At 41.2% G+C, this 19804-nt stretch overlaps 1 protein-coding gene across 3 annotated transcripts in view; it reads left to right on the plus strand.

The window, feature by feature from the left end:
* The window catches only part of UBE3A (ubiquitin protein ligase E3A), a 70088-nt gene that overhangs the window by 20281 nt on the left and 30003 nt on the right, over window positions 1-19804 (plus strand). The window contains exons 1-3 of one of the 3 annotated variants that reach the window (XM_006017067.3): window positions 3832-3985; window positions 4655-4774; window positions 9688-9732. In XM_006017067.3, the coding sequence (XP_006017129.1) occupies window positions 4755-4774; window positions 9688-9732 (65 nt within the window). In that variant the 5' untranslated portion in view covers window positions 3832-3985; window positions 4655-4754. Of the gene's footprint in view, window positions 1-3831; window positions 3986-4654; window positions 4775-5525; window positions 5574-9687; window positions 9733-19804 lie in introns of those variants that run through there. The other 2 variants (XM_006017066.3, XM_025195586.1) reach the window with 2 other exon arrangements.

Raw genomic sequence — 19804 nt, forward strand, 5'->3', positions numbered from 1 at the left:
TTAATAAAAATCCACAATTTTTGGTTAAAACAAAGTAACCCCAACTCCACATTTTTTCCCATTATTTAAATGAAACTCTACTAATATATATCTATTAGTGAAGATTTTTAATTGAAAATGTATGGAACATTCACTAGACCGTCCTATAATTTTCCAGCAACCCCCAGCAGACAGAGTTCACTCAAAGTACCTTCTGCAGGCTCACAAATTTTAGTTAAGCAGGCTTGGCCATGTAGCGGCATAGTATCTCTGGATATGAAACTGATTTAACACCTTTCATTTAGAAGCTCTGTCAGCAAGATGATTTACTGGAGGATTCCAAATAAATCTTATCTTGGGTGAAGAACCTACAAAGTGTATTTACATAAATATTGTGTAAATATTTAAGGAATTATTTGTAGATCCTTTTGCAAAAAACTAAGTAGAATCAGTTAAAAGTTAAGCGATCAAAAAGCAGTTCTAGAAGAAGTGTGCTGTTCATGAGGCCTGGTCTTGGGTTACTTTAGTAAAGATGCTGTGACTCTTGGTATTTGGGGGAATATTTAGAGATTCTTTTTTCTATGGCTTCTTTTTACAAAAGGAAATTATTCTTCTAATTGTCTGAAAAAAGACTGGTAATTTAATTTTTCAAAATATATACTTTCTTTATTGTTATGGAAGCCAAGAAATGGGTGTTATAAGAAAAGTATTGAAACTTAACTAGCTCAACCAATTTAAGTAAAAGAAATTCAAGGTGAAAATTCTGAGATTCAATCTGTGGACTGTAGAATAGAGGTTTCTAACACACTGTCTCCAAAAGGCCTGTCTTTTACTGTAACATAAACCTGCCTCATTAGAAATTGTATTTTTACATTCAGGACTAGTTTTTCTAGAGCTAACCTAATTCATTTTCATCTAAATTAGTTCAGACCTTATTTAAAGCAGCTTTATGAAATTCAAGTGGCTTTCATTATTGGTCTCCAGAAGACTAACAAATTACATGCATATAACATTATCCAACTTATCCGTGCTTTAAGTCTAGTAGTAAGTGTACAGAATTTCTTTCCCCTGAGCTCCTGTTATGTTAAAAAGATTTTTAACAAATGCAGTAGTCAAATTGATACTTCTGGCTCATGAGAACCACTTCTTTAAAACCTCTCTCAGAAGTTGTAACGGTCTGTAATTTATCAGGCCTTTTATTATTTAAGTTCAGCCCTGATTGAAACCAGTTCACATCTTTTGGTGGTTATCATGGCATGAAAAATCTGAAAGCAAAGTTCAAGGTTCATTGCTAGAGATTATCTTTGTAGTTAAACAGACAGTGCACAAAATTAAACATTCTCTGGCAGCCAGACATTTATAAGCTGCCAGTATAAGTCTGGAAATATTAACATGTACCAGTAACAACCCTCTAGGAATAAAGAACTTCACTACAGAAGGTGAAATATTTGCACGTAAGTGTTTTGATCCAGCAATAGAGCTCAGATCTCTGATTGGTGACTTAAGTATGTGCGAACAATTGCTTTTTGTTCCAAAAGGAACCTGCACCTGTGATAGCCTTTATATACTACCAGAGAGAAGCTGTAACTTATTCAAGGAGTCATCTCCCTTTGAGTAGCAAAATGAAATCTCTAGCACATTTCCATCTGCCAGGCATCAAAATACTTGGCCAAAAAAAGTAAGCTAAGAGAATAGACTGAGGGTGGCCCTCAACATGGATTCGTACATCCAGAGATGCCAGCTTATCTTTTGGACCCCACTCCACCTATGTATTTCTCTCTTCCTGGTCATGGAGTTTTCTTTGGGTTCTGTAGCAAGTTCCCCTCAGCTTTTTCAAGTCCATGAGTCAAAAAATTTCCAGTGCTTAGAAGGCATGTTCTTTTTGTCTTCTGTATTTTGTGGGTTTTTATCCAGATCTAGCACTTCATCTCTGAAGATTTTCTGTTGCTCCAACTCCAACTCTCCCAGTTCCATGGAGACAACCAAAGTAGAACTGGTTTCCTTTAGGCCGCAGCTATCCCATTACGCAATTTTTTTTTTAACTTGTCAAAAAAAAATCTACCATTTCTAAGTACAGGAAATGTACCAGGCCTCATCTGGGATGCTTCCATTGACTGGAAAGCTATTCCATGTTAATCATACTTTCTGGTTCCTAGTCTGGCAGGTGCATGACACTTCACTTCGATAGCATATAGCTAATTCAGTACCTATCAAGGTATTCATTGATACAATAGGTTAATAAAAATTTACCATAATTCCTAAATTTTGACATCTGTGAATTTCAGGTCCATTGTGGAAGTATTGCATGTAACCAGTTTAGGCTCCATTCCTGTTTATCGTAGGGAACCTCAGAGCAGACTTAAAGATGAACACTTTCATTTATTTTTAATAACAAACACATCTTTACAAACCTGCTTCTCTATACTTACACAAAATGGAGTAACAACAAACAATTAGTTTCTTGCTGCTTTTCAAAGAAGTAAAAAGAAGAAAATCAGTGTCCTTGTCCTTAAAACAAATTATTGAAAAGTGAGGTAACCTGTGCTATCCAAACCTCAGTCTGCGTTAAGCAGTACTCTAAGCTTTTCATCTTGCATTGCATCAAAAATCTTACTTGGTTCCTAAGTATTTCATCCTGTGTACCACTCATGAGTGACAGATAGCAGTTTGAAAACCACTTATGTTTTGTGTCACTATCATTGTGGGAAGGATTGGCATTTCATCTGTGGATTCTTATTTCCCAGTATTAACTTCCTGGAAATGGTTATTTGCATTTAAGTGCATCCTGTTTTCTGCATATAAATTTCAGCTGCTACTTTGAGGTCTAATTTGATTCTAAAAAAAAAATATTTTCCTTCTTCCCCTAAGCAAGTCTCCTTTCAAGTCTGTTGCATTAATCAATCCAGATTCCTTGAGGGAAGGAAATGTCATTTTGATATTGGTAATATTTGAGTTCTGTAGATAAAAACAAGGAGCCTTCCAAAGTTGGTTAGTATCATGTTCCATTTCCCAGATGAAGAACCTGATATATTTATGATGTAATGACTTGTACTAGTCAGTGACTAGTCAGTCAGTGTCTGATCTGGTAAACCTCCATAAAGTTTGTGTCCTTGTCCCCTCATTGTTTATAGCTGTGCCAAGCCTCCTAATACACTTTAGCAAATAGGAAGAATTTCTACTATTTGTTACAATTAGATGCTTTCTGCAAGGAAACTTGTGGTCAGTGGGTTGGGATGAGGAGCCTTTAATGCGTGAAGCTGTTGCATGTACTCCCTTAGCATGCAAAAAAGGTTACTGTGTGGTTTGGCCTATCCCAGATGTGACTAGCTGCAGCATGTCAAAAGCTGTTCTTCCTGTGTAGACCGTTTGCTCTTGTGCATTAATGTATGTGAAGTAACTGCTAAGTAAAATCCTACAGTGCGTACAGGTCAGTGCGGCTTATAAAGTGAGTTCCTGACTTGCTCAGTGCTTAAGTTGTATAACTACTGAATATTGCCTGATTTGCCTAATTAAAAGAAAATAGGAACAAATGTCAATTGTTTTTTCACTTCCTTCATGAATGAGCAGCCTATAAAATATGTTTAAAAATAAAGTGCTTTACTGAATAATCCTGCATTATCAAAAGATAGACTTAGATGAACAGAGTTATTATTTTTTATAATTGCTTTTTTGACTCCGTCAGAAAAACTGGGATCCGCGCTGTTTTCCTCTACACTTTTTATTCCAGTTCTGCTAATAACTCAATTGGAGATGAGAATTGGTTGATTTCAGTGTTGAGGATATGATTGCGATTCTTTTTTCTGTTAACTGTAGTTTAGGGTAAATGATAGAGGTAAGAGACTAACTGGTTCCTTTCCAGCCATGGAAGTAATCATCCAGGGTGGTCCCAGGGCGCTGTGGGCACAAGTATTGCTGAGTGATCACTGGTTGCCACCTGCCTGACAGAATAGAAGACCAACCCTACAATTTAAATCTGTCAAGCCGTATCACAGGAAACAGTTGACAGGTAAAAAATAATTTTCAAAAGTGAGAGTAGAAGACAGAAAAATGTACCTATACATGAAGCAAACACTCCAAGGGGTGTGTATTAGACCAAATTCTACAGGGTGATAAGTTCATCGTTGCTTTTTAACGTCTTAAGTAGTTCCATGCATGGACTTTGTTCATTCTTCGTATTTTTGGGAGATAATATTTTAGCAAAAAATAAGCCCCACACAATACTGAATCCTATGTTCTTTTTACAGGCAAGTTAAATTGAGTTGAGAGAATAAAATTTACTAAATAGCATGTTATAGTAAGAATTGAGCCGCAGTTTCTGCTTATGTAAATTTACAGAATCTTTATTTGTTCACTTGAATTAAGTGCTTTCCATCACTTGGTGAGCTTTTACTGAATTTTATAAATTTCAATTAATTTTCAAGCTGTTTTATATGAGCCAGTACTGTCTGCTGTAGTGAATTAAAGTACAAGCGTAGTTGATTTTTGGATGGCAATATAATCATTTTAACAGCGTATTCTAAGCTTAGCAGGTAAAAATAATATTTAGCATTAGTAATTTTACTCTTTCCATAACCTCTATTTGATGGACAGGCTGAAAACATATCTTGATATATGTTCAACATAATTGAAAGCAACCTTTAAAGGACTTCTAACAAAGTTGTTTTTATTTATTTAGAGTTGTTAAGCTTATGTGTAGCCCAGTTGATCGGCAGGACTGGTGTGACAACCTGTTTTTAATCAGTGACTCAGAATTGTGATCACCCTGATGTCACCGAATGGCCACAGCTTGTAAAAGGTAAACATTAAACTTTGTGTTGTGTAAAATAAGTAGATATTTTATTATTAGTATAACATTTTCATTTCAAGGAATTCTGTGCGTTTGTATGACTTGAAGGTAATTGTAAAGTAGCTGTTGAAAGTATACTGGGGTTAAACCGTACATTACTTTCTCTTTTTCTCGAATTGATTTTTAAATCCATGTAGTTCTGCCCTCTGCTGCCTTGAGTGTCAGCATCTTGATACTCATGTTCATCCTCCAACAATAAACTACAGCAAGGGTCAGCAATGTTTTTGGACAGAGTGCCAAAAAAACCCGCAAACCTGGCTTATAAGGTGTTGGCATGCCAGGGGTGGACATTGGGGGAGCTGCAAGGGGCCTGATCCTTGTTGTGGCAGTGCAGCCCTAGCCCCTTCCCTGCCATATGCCCCAAGGTGTGCATGCCAAGCAAAACGGCTTGGCCTGTCACACTCTGGCCCCCGTTCTGGGGGTTGCCTGCCCTGAACTACAGTGTCTCAATGGGGTGTTTTGTGTAAAGAAAAAGGTTTGCTAACAAGCAGATCACAGTTTCAAGCCTCCACCCACTTTAACAGTATACAGATTTTGTGATGATGAAAAATACCATGGCAGTCTCCTTATTAAGAAAAAAAACCTACTTAATTAGTTAAAGTTTACTGAAAGCATTCATCCAGGAAGCTTGATAATATTGCTAAATTCCATAGACTTGCATACCTTTACTTTTCTCTCCTAGGGAGTTACAGTGGAGGTAAAAGGAGTGGCTTGCAGAATGGAGAAGTTGCTCCCAGTGTTGCTGGAAGTGAGCCACCATTTGAATTTGCTAGCTCATGCTGCAGTTTTCAGATTAGTTGGTGTCTTGTGATCAGTTTATCCAATCTAATTCAAGGCTCAAAGTTGTAAGAACACTTGCTCTGGGGCCTTGTTAAAATTATATGTACAAAAACATATATCTTATAATTGATTTTTGTCAAATTTGTTAAAGAAATATTTTAGCATATTATAATGTATTCTCTGCAGTTTAAGTATGCCATTTGTTTTTTACGTATTTGGAAAGTAATGCTATGTTTGTTTGTAAATTCAGTTTTACAGTGAAGAATAGTTCCACAGTTGCTTAAAATACTGCTGAAAGCTTATCATAATTTATTTTAAACTAGCTGTATTTTATATTCTTTCAGAAGTGTTATCCTGTCATTATAATCTGTTTAATGTTTCATATTATAAACACATTGTAAACAGATCCACTGGAAATCCAGAAAAAAAGTGACTTCAGGAATTTTGCACCATAATTTGCAGAAACATTTCTGTTATTTCTTTGGCTACTTAATTTCCTTGAAAATTCAGGGTCCTTAAAAATGTCTTTCTAGTACTGTTTTCCTGATCAACTGGCACAAGAACTTTGCTTGGTACTAGATGCGTACCGTCTAGTGATGTAAGTTCTCAGGAAGCCTAAATGAAATGTGTCTAAATCATCAGGTTAGAATTTAGATCCTAGATATACCAGATATCAATGTATTTTCTGCAGCAAATTGGTATTCAACATGTGACCAGCTTTCTTTTTATTTTCATTTACCTACTGTCTACACTTTTATCTGTTTCTGTTTTTGTTTTTCAATATGCTGCTGCAGTGAGTGTTGAAAACTGGTGATAATCTTTACTTTCCCCAATACTGCTAGCCATTTTTTATATTTATTTGTACTATAGAAAGCATCAAGGGGTGCTCCAGTGAGAGCTCAGGATCCTACTACACTACATGTTGTTTTGACAGAAGTAAAAGTTTGCCCCCACCCCAAAGAGCTTGCAAGTCTGCTTTTTCACATCCTTTTTTTTTTAAATCAGGGACATGATTGGAAAGGACCTATACACATGCACACACTCTGTTTTTATGACTTGTTAGAAACTAACAAGATCCCAAACCTTTTTGCACTGGGCAGACTTTCAGATAAGATCTCAAGGCTTCTATCAACACAAGTGATAGAACAAGCGGTAGATGTGTAGTGTAGTGTAGTGTAGTGTAGTGTAGTGTAGTGTAGTGTAGTGTAGTAGGGCTGTGCAAATAGGGAAGTATTCAGTTCCAAGGACAGTGATTCGATTCAGATCACTGTCCTGAATCTATTTGGATGAATCTGCTTCAGAAGATTCGGATTGGCCAGGGAGAGGTAGGCACAGCTGCAGGTTCTCCGGTAGCTCCTCTGGCTGTGCCTGTCTCACCCCGGACGGGGGGAGCTGCAGAAAAAGCCCCCATGGCTGCTCTGCCCAGCCCCATCCCCAGTCCAGCCCCAGCCTAGTCCCGACACTCTATTAAAAAAAAAAAAAATGCCCTGCACTCACTGGCTCTGGCAGCAGTGATTGGAGCCTCAGAGGGCTTGTTGCAGAGTGCCCCCCATGGGGCAGTGGGGGTCAGCAGAGATCCCCTCCCCCTTACCTGGCACCCGTGCGGCAGCTGCCCCATGACACAGGTGCAGTGTGGCTCAGCAAGGTGCCGCATGCTGCCTGGGAGCTGAGGCCACTGGGTCTGGGTGACTGCTGGAGCTGCCCCAGCTCCCAGACAGCACACAGTACCCTGTTGAGCTGTGCTGCACCTGCACCATGGGGCAGCTGCTGCATGGGTGCCAAGCAGAGAGGTAGGTGCAATCCTCACTGCCCCATGCTGCACAGGGGCGCTCTGCCATGAGCCGTCAGAGACCCTAATTGCCATTCTGCAGTCGGTGAGTGCAGAGATTTAAAAAAAAAAGAAAAAGCCCATCATTCATCAGCTGCAGCAGTGGTGATTGGGACCCCTGGGCACTCATGGCAGAGGCCCCCCATGCAGCGCAGGGCAGTGGGGAGCAGTGGGCATTGTCCCCCACACTTGGCACCTACGCGGCAGCTGTTGCATCGCTCAGGTGCAGCGCGGCTTGGCAGGGTGCTGCATGCTGCCTGAGAGCTGGCCCCTGCCCCGGCTGGGCAGCTTGCCCCAGCCCCAACCTGTCCCTCCCCCGCACCCCTCCCCTCCCCAACCCCAACAGACTTACCAGTTGGAGGCAGCTATCAGCTGCCTGTTTAGTCTATGGCTGAATCTCATAAGCGGCCAAATCTTTTCCAAATCAATTCAGATCTTTTTAATTGGTCTCCCAATTCGATTCGGATTCGGAGATTCAGTCCCCAAATCGAGCCAAATCTCCTCTGAATTGAATTGGCTATTGAAGCTTTGCACGGCCATGTAGTATAGTAATAGTGTAGTATAGAATCTGGTGTTACAAAAGCAACTTGTTTGTTTCTTGGCTTTGGAGAGTGAAAAGTTGCATACGTTTAACTGTTGAGTAGTCATTTGGCTAATGACTGCCAAACACAAGGGATAAGAACTGAAGGGTGTCCCCTGCTGGGGACTTTTAAAACCCTCTGCTCAGCAGCCCACCCAGACCTGCTAGGCACAGGTTTTGACAGTCAACTGATTGTTGGCTCAGACAAATCAAGGTGAACCAGACCCAGGGCTGTCTGGGCCTGGTCAGCTCTGGCCCTGGGACTACACTGGGGACTCAAACTAGCCCCCCGATGCTGGCCAGGGACAACAATCAGTTGATACATACTGTAGGATTTTAGAATTGGGGATCAGATGCCATCACACCGTTAAGGGAACATGTGTCAGAGTTGTTGGTTACCCTTGCTTTAAAATGTTTGTTGTTTTAGTTGAGGTTGTACACATCATGCAAGCAGAAAGTCTGTGAGGCCTCTCTGCCCAAGCAGACCATACTGTCTTTGTTATTTTAAACTCTGGTTTGTGCATCTCAGATTAAGGCCTTTCTTTAGAGGCAATCCCACTGGCAAATCCCAGTGACATTGTTCGTAATGGTCATTGACTAACCTGTAAAGCTGTAGGATGCGTGTACAGAATTGTATTCTCATCAGGGGAAGGCTGGGGCATGGGCACTAAGGCACATGGTTGGCAGCCCAATATTTGCAAGTTCAAGGCCATAGCAGAAGTGCTCATGGAGTAACCCTGTCAGATTCCAGCAGATCTGCAAATTCTGCTAAATAGCTTGTCACAAGGACCCAAAAAGGAAAGGAAAGTCTTATCTTGATGCTTGATTGAGTATATTTGAGCTGATATTTTTTTCTTCTGGGTTAATACAAAACAGTTGCAGTATTGGAAGATGACTTTAACTTGTGTCAGTGTCTCCCCATCATTATGCTTGGGGAGGAAGTGAACAGAATGATAGGCTACCTGGCAGTTTTAAATTGACATTGTAGTTAGAAAGAGGAGGATGATCTCCTGAGCTGGTGAGGAGGGTATTTGCTTCCTAAAACAGCTGCTTTTGTTGGGGTGGAGAAAAAGAAGAGTAAAAGTAACTATTTGGATCTGTTTCCACTAGCAGTCCTCTTGGATAACTGCAAGTAAGGAACTACAATTTATGAATACAGCGTTGTGCGGTACAGGTGACTGGAATCTGTAAAGAGTCACTTCAAGTGTCAGGAACTTGGTACTCAATCCTATTGACTCTTCCTTCCCAAAACAGGCCCTACAATGCTTAGGATTAGTCAGTAAGGCACAACAGTGGTTATGTGATGATAAAGGAACTTCAACTTACCTTGAAAAAGGTAAAAAAGCTTTACCTGGAAAAGCTGCATGTAGAAGGAAGTACCAGCTAAAATCTCTTGGGGTTTCCTGTCCTCTGAATCTGCAGAGTTGCTTTCTTCACTAAAAGAATCAGCTCTGAATCATTATATATTTGTTGACTGTAACCCGTTTTCCTCCACAGTTAATCAAACTAATAAGTGAAAAAACAAGTCAAATTTCAATAGCTTGTTTGTGGTTTTAACAATAATAGAACCATATAGACTGTAAGGTATAGATAACATCATATACTCTAATCCAACATATTTTACTAATTTAGACTAAAAAATGATGCATAATATTTTTTTTATCTGCATCTTAGATCACCAGGAGAACCTCACTCTGAAAACATTGAAACTAGCCGAATGTAAGTATTGAAAGCAGCTAAACAGATGTGTTTCAGTATTTTATTTCAAAGCTGTTTTGAGTTACTTGCAAGAGTTGCTGTTGCATCTGTTTGTGGGGGCAAAACACCTTTAAGTGTACATTTAAAATGGTTCATTTTGGCTATTTGTTCGGAAGATATATTTCAAATACATATTTTTCTCTAGAAAGTGATTTTGGTCCTCAGTCTAGAACACACAATTCTCTTGGAAATAGAATTTGTTTTTGATTTACAGGAGTTTAATTTAGTGCCAACCAGTAGATGGTAGTCTAATACAGTAGCTGAAATTTATAGCCCTGAGTTTAGATTTAAAGCTCGAGAAATATAATTTCACATCCTTTTAACATCTCCATTGTTCTTACATGAAAACAAAGGTGATCAGTCAGTATTTAGATAATCTGATCTTTTCTGACAGGCTGCAGGACTAGACAGAACAGTTCTTTGATCTGGCTTGGCAAATTAAATGGTATGCTTTCTGCCAATCTTTTTACATATTGAAAGTTAATGAAATTTCAACAGATAGCAGTATTGCAGCAAGTTGAAGTAGCATATTTCTTGTTTGTATAGTGACAGAAAAGCTAGGGACAGGTTTTGCATTTGTCCCTGGATAAGTTGTGCCTGCTTGTCCTGCTGGTGCCTCTTGCTGGTCAGGGGGGTCCTGAGCTGCCAGAGCTATGGGGCCAGGAACCCAGGTCTGCAGCCCCTGGCAGGAGGCAGCAGCTGCTGCAGAGAGAGGGAGATGCTCCAAAATAATTTAACAAGAAGGATAGCCCAGTGGCAAGGCCATCAATATTGGCCTTTGAATTGAACCCAAATCTCCTTTTCTCTGCCATTGACTTCTTGTATGACCATGGTCCATTCACTTGGAGCCAGATTCAAATTCTCCACTTAAATGTTACTTTACCTAAAAAATTGAGTCTTTTTCTGGGACACTGATCCAGATTGTATGGATTAGGCACCTAGAATTCCTTTGTTAGCAGAGAACGTTATCCACCTCCAAAGGATGATTTACATTGGTTGTGTACTGAGCTAGCAAGTACCGAGAGGAAGCCAAAAGAAAATACTAGGAGGCACAAGAGGAGTGACAGGAAGAGTTACAGACTCACTCCTTTAGGGCTTAGGCACCCAACTAAAGGATGCATTCATCATCCTGTGATCCAGCATGTTCCGCAAAAGGGAGGTTCCTACTGCATGCTGATAGTGTTTGGTTGTCAACAGCATTCTCCTCTCAGAAATGCCCAGTGGGGTCTCAGTGCCCTTCTTTGAGACCAGTTGAGTTGCAGCACTTGTTCAGGGAGTGGGAGACCTAAGTGTCCCACCTAGAGGAGCTCAAACCCACATCTCCCTTTTCCCAGTGGAGTGCTCTAAGCACCAGGGTATAGAACAGACTGTGGAGAGCACCTTCCACCTGGCCAGGAGCACCAGATTCATGAGGCTAAAAAGAAAACAGGCAAGATGGAGCATGATTTTAATCATGTGATGTGGGCATTTCCCTGCAACAGATAAGTCCTAACTTCTCATCGTCAGTGGCGGCAGCAGCAGGTGGCAGGTGCTCAGGGCACTCATGCCCCATGCAGGCACTGCCACCCAGTGGTACACGGCTCCAGCTTTGCTGCATGGTGGCAAAGAGCTCAGCCAGGCTGGCCCACCTGTATCACGTGCGACTCCTAGCAGCGCACACGTAGCTCCCAGCACTCATGCACCACCAGGGGAAGCCACAGAGGCAGCTGCCTTTGCTGCTCCCTGCCTTGCAGGCAATGTTCCCTCTAAGAAGCAGCAGTCCATGAGTGCACTGCCTCGGTCTGGCGTGGAACACTTACCGAAGGGGGCTGGAGCCGGAGGCTGGAGATGCGGGCTGGGGCTGGATGCTGGGGGGCCGGAGCCAGGGGCTGGAGGCTGAAGCCAGGGGCTGGGTGGCAGGGACCAGGGGCTGGAGCCAGAGCCTGCCATGGGCTCCCTGGCTCCAGGGAAGTGCTCCGCTCCCCCACATCAGGGCTGGGAAGTAGAGCACTGCCCCGGAGCCAGCGGAGCCCACGCCAGCTGCCCACACCAGCCTCCATCCCTGCCTTGCCTCACCTCAGGGAGGAGCCGCTGCCTGCCCCAGTGAGGCTTTGCCGGCTTCGAGACGCTGCTCTACTCCTCGGCCCTGATTACCATGTGCCTTCTCGCTCCCCGAGGTGATGTGGGGGAGCAGCGCAGTGTCCTGGAGTCAGCGGAGCCTCACTCGGAGCAGGTAGCGGCTCCTCCCCGAGGCGAGGCAAGGCAGTGATGGAGGCTGGGGTAGGGGGCTGGTGCGGGCTCCGCCGGCTCCAGGGAAGTGCTCCACTCCCTGGCCCTGATGCAGGGGAGTGGAGCACTTCCCCAGAGCCAAGGGAGCCCATGCCAGGCTCCCGCCCCAGCTTCCCCTGGTGCGCAGCCTTGAATAAGCTGTGCGCAGCCCCACTTTTAGTTGTGTGCGGCCACGCACGCGCACACCTTAGAAGCTATTATAGGCAATTATAACAATAGCCAGTACATAAGTACCAGAGATATTCTGGAAGTAAAAGGACTCAAAACTTTTACTTTCAGTGGTCTTACTGATCTCTTTTATTTTCCTTGTAAAATTTGGAGCTGATAGAAATAAATCTGAGGCAGGTATCTTTTTATTTTACGCAGACTGAACATTTTTAGTTGGATTGAGCTAGTGAGGTAATGATCAGATTAACTCCTAGCAGATTTTTGCATTTTGGCTACTCAGATTAAAGTTATCTGAGCAGTAATCATATGGTAATTCTACACAAAGTACTTGCAGGACCGAAGATCCTGAAACAGGATAACTAAGCCATTGTATGTCTGTGCATCTAGCAGCCTTCAAGATATACACTGCTCTTTACAATGGAAAAGTATGCTTTATTTCTCTATATTACACAGTTCCCAACATGCTAATTCTGGATGCCATCTTAGCCACTGTACAGGTGAAAAAATAACTACAGATTTCAAATCTGTATACTGTACTGCAGTACAGGGATCCACAACTTTTAGAAGCAAAATAACTTTTATAATGTTGCTTGCTTAATGGCAGGCCAGCACCTCTAAAAACAGCCATTAATCGTATCTTCTTGCCATCCAGCTACTCCCTTATGCAGATCCCTTTATTGCTGCAGAAGCCGCCTGCCACTGATTTCTGGGCTCTGTGATCAGGTCTAAAATTGCTTCATGGAATGAATTTGACCACCAGCCATGCTCTAGTAGATTCTGCCAATCAGAATATAGGGATTTCCAAAGTCAGTTACAATTTTGCTAATTCTGCAGTGAATATATTAATTACTTATGTTTGTGGGGTGCTGTGATTGTTCTAGTCTACTCCTGCACTCTGCTGGCACAGTGTTAAATACCATATGGATTGCCACCTGCAGCTAAGGTAGACAAATATAAATGAAAAAGCTTAAATACATTCATGTTCTTTCCTTTTTTTTTCTTTCTTTTTTTTAATCTGCAAAAAGGGCCATTTAAAAGGATGCCATTCTGGCACTTTTTTCCTACCCTTCCTAGCATATGGTACAGTGTGGCTCTTATGCTAGCTAAAATTTCTTCAGGTTCCCACTCTCAGCTCCATTCTTACCATGTATGAATTGTTATTAGCTCATAATTTATTTAAATTTGAAGATACTTATACATGTTTCTTATGGCTCTCCTTCCATTTCCTGATTTCTTATTTGTAATTGAGTACCTCCTTCTTCCTGCTTCTGTTGTACACCAACAGTAACTTCCTGCTCTAACTAGTTTAACTTTCTGAAGACTGTTCCAGTTTAATCTGTGGGGTTTTAATCATTGGGATACCAGTTCTTATTTCACTTCCTCCAAAACTTCCAAGCTTCTTTTCTGGTTGGTCTGCATCTGATCTTGACTATTGCCTCAGGTCTCTCTCAACCAAAGAAAGCTGGTGTTCTGGTATTCTGATGAGACATTGGATTTCTGTATGCTTCTCACTTTGTACTTTGTTGTGTAACCTAAGGGTTTTAAAGCCCTCCTATTTCCATCATTTTTTTTCCGGTTGTACTTGGTATGTGATCAGCTCAGCATGGAGCTGCATTAACTGCTCTTTCTGTTATACTACTCACAGGTGTGTGTGTGTTCAGTACTGGGTTTTCAGTCTTGTTCCTTTATATCATAGAAATCATAGACTGGAGGAAGGAAAATGCTCCAGCAGCTTCCAAGAAAGTACAAACATTCTATGTCATATGAATATACATAGCTGATACTTATTTGATCAGGGACTGAACAGTTTGTCTGGCGGTTTTGAGGTATCACTCCTGTGCTTTCAAGTCCTGGAGAGAATGCCTTAAAAAAAGAAATTACCAGCATGTTTAAAAATGTTTAAAAAGTATCCAGCTGCCAGTAAATCCAACATGCAGTGAATCTTCAAAGCACTCTGGTCGGGACCAAACTCATCTGTTAATTGCAAAGATGATGTATTGGTACCAGATGCTTCATTGCAGATCTTGGAATGGATGGATCTGCAACAGTCCTTCCAGAAATGTTAGCCAGCACCAAAAATTCTCTCAGTATATCTATGCAGCTCTGAGGTATAATGTGGTATTATAAATAACATCCACATTTATTAATCATTTCTGCTTTTACATTTCCAACTACTGGGTTCCGTGTGCTTCACAGCCAGGTGCACCTGGTAGTCTAGCTGATGTTTCTGGCTCAGGGTTTTTAAGGCTCAGCCCTCCTTCCAGAAGTCCTGTTTTGCACATTGAAATCTGAAGTCCCACTATCTTAAACTCCAAAACCACTGTCTCAGACATCTCCAGCCCTTACTTCTAAAAGCACTCTAGAACTATAAGTCTCTGCTTACAAAGCTGTCCCATTCACTCTTGTCATGTCTGATCTCTCCCCAAACAAAGCTGTACCATTCACTCTTGTCATGTCTGATCTCTCCCCTTCTGTAAGTCTGAAGTAGGTCAGCATTCAGATTTGGCAGTCCCTCCAGAAGTCCTTTTTGGTACATGGCATTGGTCACCTCTCTTATCAGATTGACATCTGCCTCTGAAATAGCTTCTGGCTCTGGTCTTTACTTTCCTTGCTCTGCCCTGAAGGTCTGGTGACAGACAGCAGCCACCTCTGACCAGAGTTAAATTTACACCCAGGTATTTATAGTAGTTCCACTCAGCCACCAAGCTGTCAGAGTATGATGTGTATCTTGGGAAGTTAGAAGCTCTTCATGGACCATGACAGCCAGCAGAAGGCATGGAGGTGTTCACATGTGTTTTCAGTTGGCTGCTGGGTGGCAGACAAAAGTCTTACTCCAGTCAGCAGATATGGACTTGCTTTCTTGTGATAAAGGTGGGTGGTTAGGAATGGACTCAAACCCTTGCTGGCAGAATGGGAAAAAACTTTAGTTATGTAAACTTTCTTTTTATCATTTGTTCCATTGGAACACTTCAGTTGGTGAGCAGGTGAGACAGTAAAATCCAAGATTATCTTGACTTCTGCAAAGAAGGTCCTATCACTGTTGCATCAAACACTATTCTTGGACATGGCTGCTTTCTAGAATACATTGTAATAGGTTTGCCAAGGGCAGCCTCCTTCATCAGAAGTTTTCAGGAAGAGGTTGGATAAGCATTGCTCAGGAATCATCCAAGAGTTGGCAGCCCACCATGCACAGATCATTGGGAGATCACAAGAAGAGCTGTGCAGCCCAGAGCAGGTGGGTAGTAAAAAGGAGTGTGCTTAGCAGCAAGAGAATGAATGGGAGAGCTCCACAACCAGCTTAGTTACAAAAAAAAAAAAAAAAAAAATTAAAGGATCTGGGATAAGTTTACAGAGAGGATAGTATTACAGAAAGGGGAATTCTGGCTCTTCAGGTTGGAGGTGTGATGTGTTCAGTTGCTTGCTGTCTCCAGGTTGCAGAGCAGAGTGGGTGTTTGGTTTATCCCATGCTTCTCAGCTTTCCTGGTTGCCACATGGAGTGTGGAAGCAGTTTTTTCCCTTCCTGTTGCTGTTGGTGTCAGGGTTTTTCTTGCCTTAAAAACATTGGTGTTGGCTGCAACTAAGGGTGGAAGTTTTGACTGGAGTGTGCCAGTGCTGCTGCTGGGACTAAAATTTGGAAGATCCAGGTTAGAGGTTCTTGCCCAGCTGCTCAGGGCCAAACTAATCACCATATTTGGGTGAGGGAGCAATTTTACCCCACAATCAGATTGGCATGGACTGTAGGGATTTTTGCCTTCCTCTGTAGCAGCAATTTTAATAACCCTTGCAGCAATGGGACACATGACAATGCCCTCGTACCCATGCCTTCCCTGTGGCAAGTTAAGGTGTTTTTGGTGTTTCGAGTCAGTGTCTTGTAGTTGTGCTTCAGGATTGTTTGTAGTTTTAGGAATAAGTTAAATAAGCACTTCTACAGGCTGACTTGGATAAGGATGATCCTACCTTGAGCAGGGGGTTGAATTAGATGACATCTTGAGGTCTTTTCCAGCCCAACTTTTCTATGAAAAGGAGTTTAAATGCAAGTTCAACTGATAGTTTCCAATGTAATTTGTAACATGATATAAATGTATTGTATTATAAGGACAGTGGAGGTAACCAGGGCATCTGCTGTGAATACATGAAAAGAGCACTTAATAGGACTGTGAAACATCCAAACCACAAAGTCGCTTCGTCTGGCCTGCCAGGCTAGTGGTGGATCCGGTAATTTGGGAGCATGGATAGCATTGGGCAAGGTCTCCCGCAGAGCCTGGGGCCCTATGTCCCCATTGGACATGGCCATTGGCAGCTTAGGGGCAAGGGGCAAGCAAGGGTTGTGCAACACAGCTCTTGGTTTCCCTGCGGCTGCCTGGCCCACTTCTGCTTGTGCACCTCCGCCATGGCAAGCAGCTGCCCAATCTGCCACCGTTTGCTCTTCCAGTACAGTGATGACTGCTGCCGCTGCTGTGGCAAGTTTCTGTTACCAGCTACCCCAGGCTAGAGCCCAGCCCACAAGATGAGTTTGACACCCCTGGTTTATAGCTATACAACTTCTCATGTAAGCACAGACCTCACCATGATCTAATGGGATACATCTTTGACCAAAATTTAAAAAAAATCTTATTTTCTATACCTTTTTATTACTATGAGGAGAATCTTAGCCCCCTTCTAATGGATTTAGTTTTGAAACCTACTGAAAAAGTAATTGCACATACTCTGGGGCTAAGAGTCCTTTTAAGCTAGGGAAAAGTAGGGAAGGGTAAAGTGTAAACTTTATATATTCAGGAGATCCCAGTGTCAAAAAAAACCCCTGCATCTAATAAAATGAGGCAGTGCACATGGCAGCAGCACATGCTGCCTGAGGCTGGACCCTGGCTGGCTGGAGCCACACTCCAGCTGATGGCCAGGCTCCCTGTTGCAGGATGGCTGCAGCTCCCGGAGGCCCCCAGGACCCCAGATAAGGCTGCTGGGGCCAGCCCAGGTTCAGGCCTCAGCTTCTCCTACCCCACCCAGGGCAACGTACCAAGCGCCAGAAGAAACAGGGGAAGTGCACATTCCCACTCATGGGAACGTGTCCTATGTGTCCTATAATATGTGCTTTTCTATTGATGATTAATACTTGCTGTCATTGTTTAGAAACAAAGTTGTTCATGAACTTTTCACTTTTATGGCTTTAAAGATGTAAAGTGCATTTCTTTTTAGGATTAGCCATTGTTTGAAACTGCTTGGGCTAAAAACATAGTTGATGCATTAATCTCCCTAAACTGCATTACTGTTTCAATCAGTGAATGTACTGAGGTACTGTGTTGGTAATCCATACCTATGAGATTTCAGTTTATATTTGTTCTGGCCCTGTTATTGTTATGCTAAGCAAGCAAAATAGGTAGGCCAAAGACAAATGTTTTTGATTTAAAAAAAAAAAAAAAAAATCCTCAAAAAGAGCAGTAGCTGGGTTCCCAAATAGTCTTGTTACACATTCTGTACTTCCGTGTTCCATTTACCTTTTTGTTTCCAAAAGCTTAGTATAGCAATACTGTACTTTGTATCAGTGATTTAAAAGCTTGCAAGATCTACTGTACTGAAAATCCCATTTGTTCTTTGTTGTATAAAAATGAATGGAATAATTTTTGATGCTTTGAAAAAATCGCATCACCCCCTCCCCATCTACATGGAAAATGGACACTGATTTTCCTTCAGTTTCTGTTTGAGGCATATTGATAGATGATAGAAGTTTAGGAAATCTATCCTTTTTTAGTTTGGTTTTGGTTTGAAAAAGAAACTTTGCTAAGATTGTCTTGGCACTTCTGAATACCTAATGAATTTGTTAAAAGAGGATGTTGAACTTCACTGAGTATTAATGGATATGCCTTTCTAATGTCAGTGTATAAAAATATTGCACTGATGCAGTAAAAGATGCATGTAATGTATATATCATTTTGGTTTCTTTTAAATGAAAACATTATATATTTTTATTTTATATTTTTTTTAAAGAAGCATCCAGCATGTTTCGTACTACTAGTAATTCTTTTATATATATATATATATATATATATGAATGAATGAATCTTAGTGTATTCTTCATTCCAAAATGTGTTCACTTAAAGGTGTTTTTGCAGATACTTATAACTTTGGTTAACACCAATAGCTCTGATATTTTATGCGACTTCCTTGTCTTGTGTTAGCCATAGAAAAAGTTACACTTCTAAATTTCTTCTAAAGTCATACTTAAAACATTTCTCCCATTTTGTTGTAAATTTTTCTTTTAGGTAATATGTTTGCTCTCTGTAAATTGTTCTTTGTTTTAGAAACAGGTCCACTTGTTACTATTTAGTTTTAACTTTTTGCTCCTTTTAAATAAAAACTGAGGGAATGGTTCAGTACAACAAAGCCACCATAATCAGTCCCATACAAGTTTCAGTACAAATATTAGGTCTCCTTATTTAATTTTTATATCCAAAATAAACCTCTAGATGAACATTTGGAAACTGAAAATGAGGATCAGTCACAGGAACTCCCAATTAAAACTGAAACTCCTCTGTGACATTTTGGTTATTTGTATTGAATTTTGGAGTATGTACGAAGGGATGTTTTTGGTTTGTTTTCCCATTATTCTTCAAAAGTAATTCTCAGTACAACTAAATGTGGTTCTTCTAGGAAAATCACTTGTTTTTCTGCAGCACCTAGAAACAAAATTATTTAAGTTTTGAAAAAATGTATTTTAGTTTAATTTGTACATTACACCTACAAATATCTCAAGTGCTTAATTCTCTCAGTGTCCTGTTCAGAGAGCCTAGGCATCGCTCTCTGGGTTCTCATTTTCACTCAGGAGCCAGGTGCCTATAGTTACATGGTGTGATGCATAACTTCCAAAGTCCTGTACTGAATCTAGTCTTAAGCCCCTGATTATGCTCTGTATATCTCTTTGCACTGAGGATGACTGATTCAGTGCACACCCTCCTCTGCAAATATGTCATCGCAATGAAAGACTGGCCAGTATTTTGCATTGATGTAACTGTATCAGTGTAATCAAACAGTTGCAATTAGTCCTACTCTAGGGCAAATTCACTACTTTAGGGCCTTGTGTACATGGGAAAATTAGCGTGAAATATGCTACAGTGTAAATGTACTGCATACTCCACATGTATGGAGGGTTGGTGAGAGAGATTTTTGCCTGTAATTAAAACACACTAGGAGTCCCTTACAGGAGTTTAGTGTGGAATATCCAGTGCACTGTGAATTCACACTCTAGTTTGCTGCACACTGACTTTCCATGTGGATGGGCAGTTTAACGGCTTTAAGTCAACAACCGTTGTTGAGTGCTCTGAATTTTTGAAAATCAGGTCCACTTACTTAGGACCTTAACTGCTAACTTAAGAGCTTCACTTTAGGAACCCTTTTTTTTTTTTTTTAAATCCTTGACCAAATGACTTGGACCTGGCCACATTGGAAACGCACCAGTCAGGAATTGAACCTGGTCTGTTGAGTCCTAGCCCAATGCCTTAACTGCAAGAATGTTTTTCTTCTTCATCATTTTATATTCAACTAATTTTGTCACCTCAAAAATCGAAACTTTCTCTCTATTCCAGAAACACCAAAGGCCCCAACC

The sequence above is a fragment of the Alligator sinensis genome, unplaced genomic scaffold (assembly GCF_000455745.1).
Source record: "Alligator sinensis unplaced genomic scaffold, ASM45574v1 scaffold144_2, whole genome shotgun sequence".
Taxonomy (NCBI): Eukaryota; Metazoa; Chordata; order Crocodylia; family Alligatoridae; genus Alligator; species Alligator sinensis.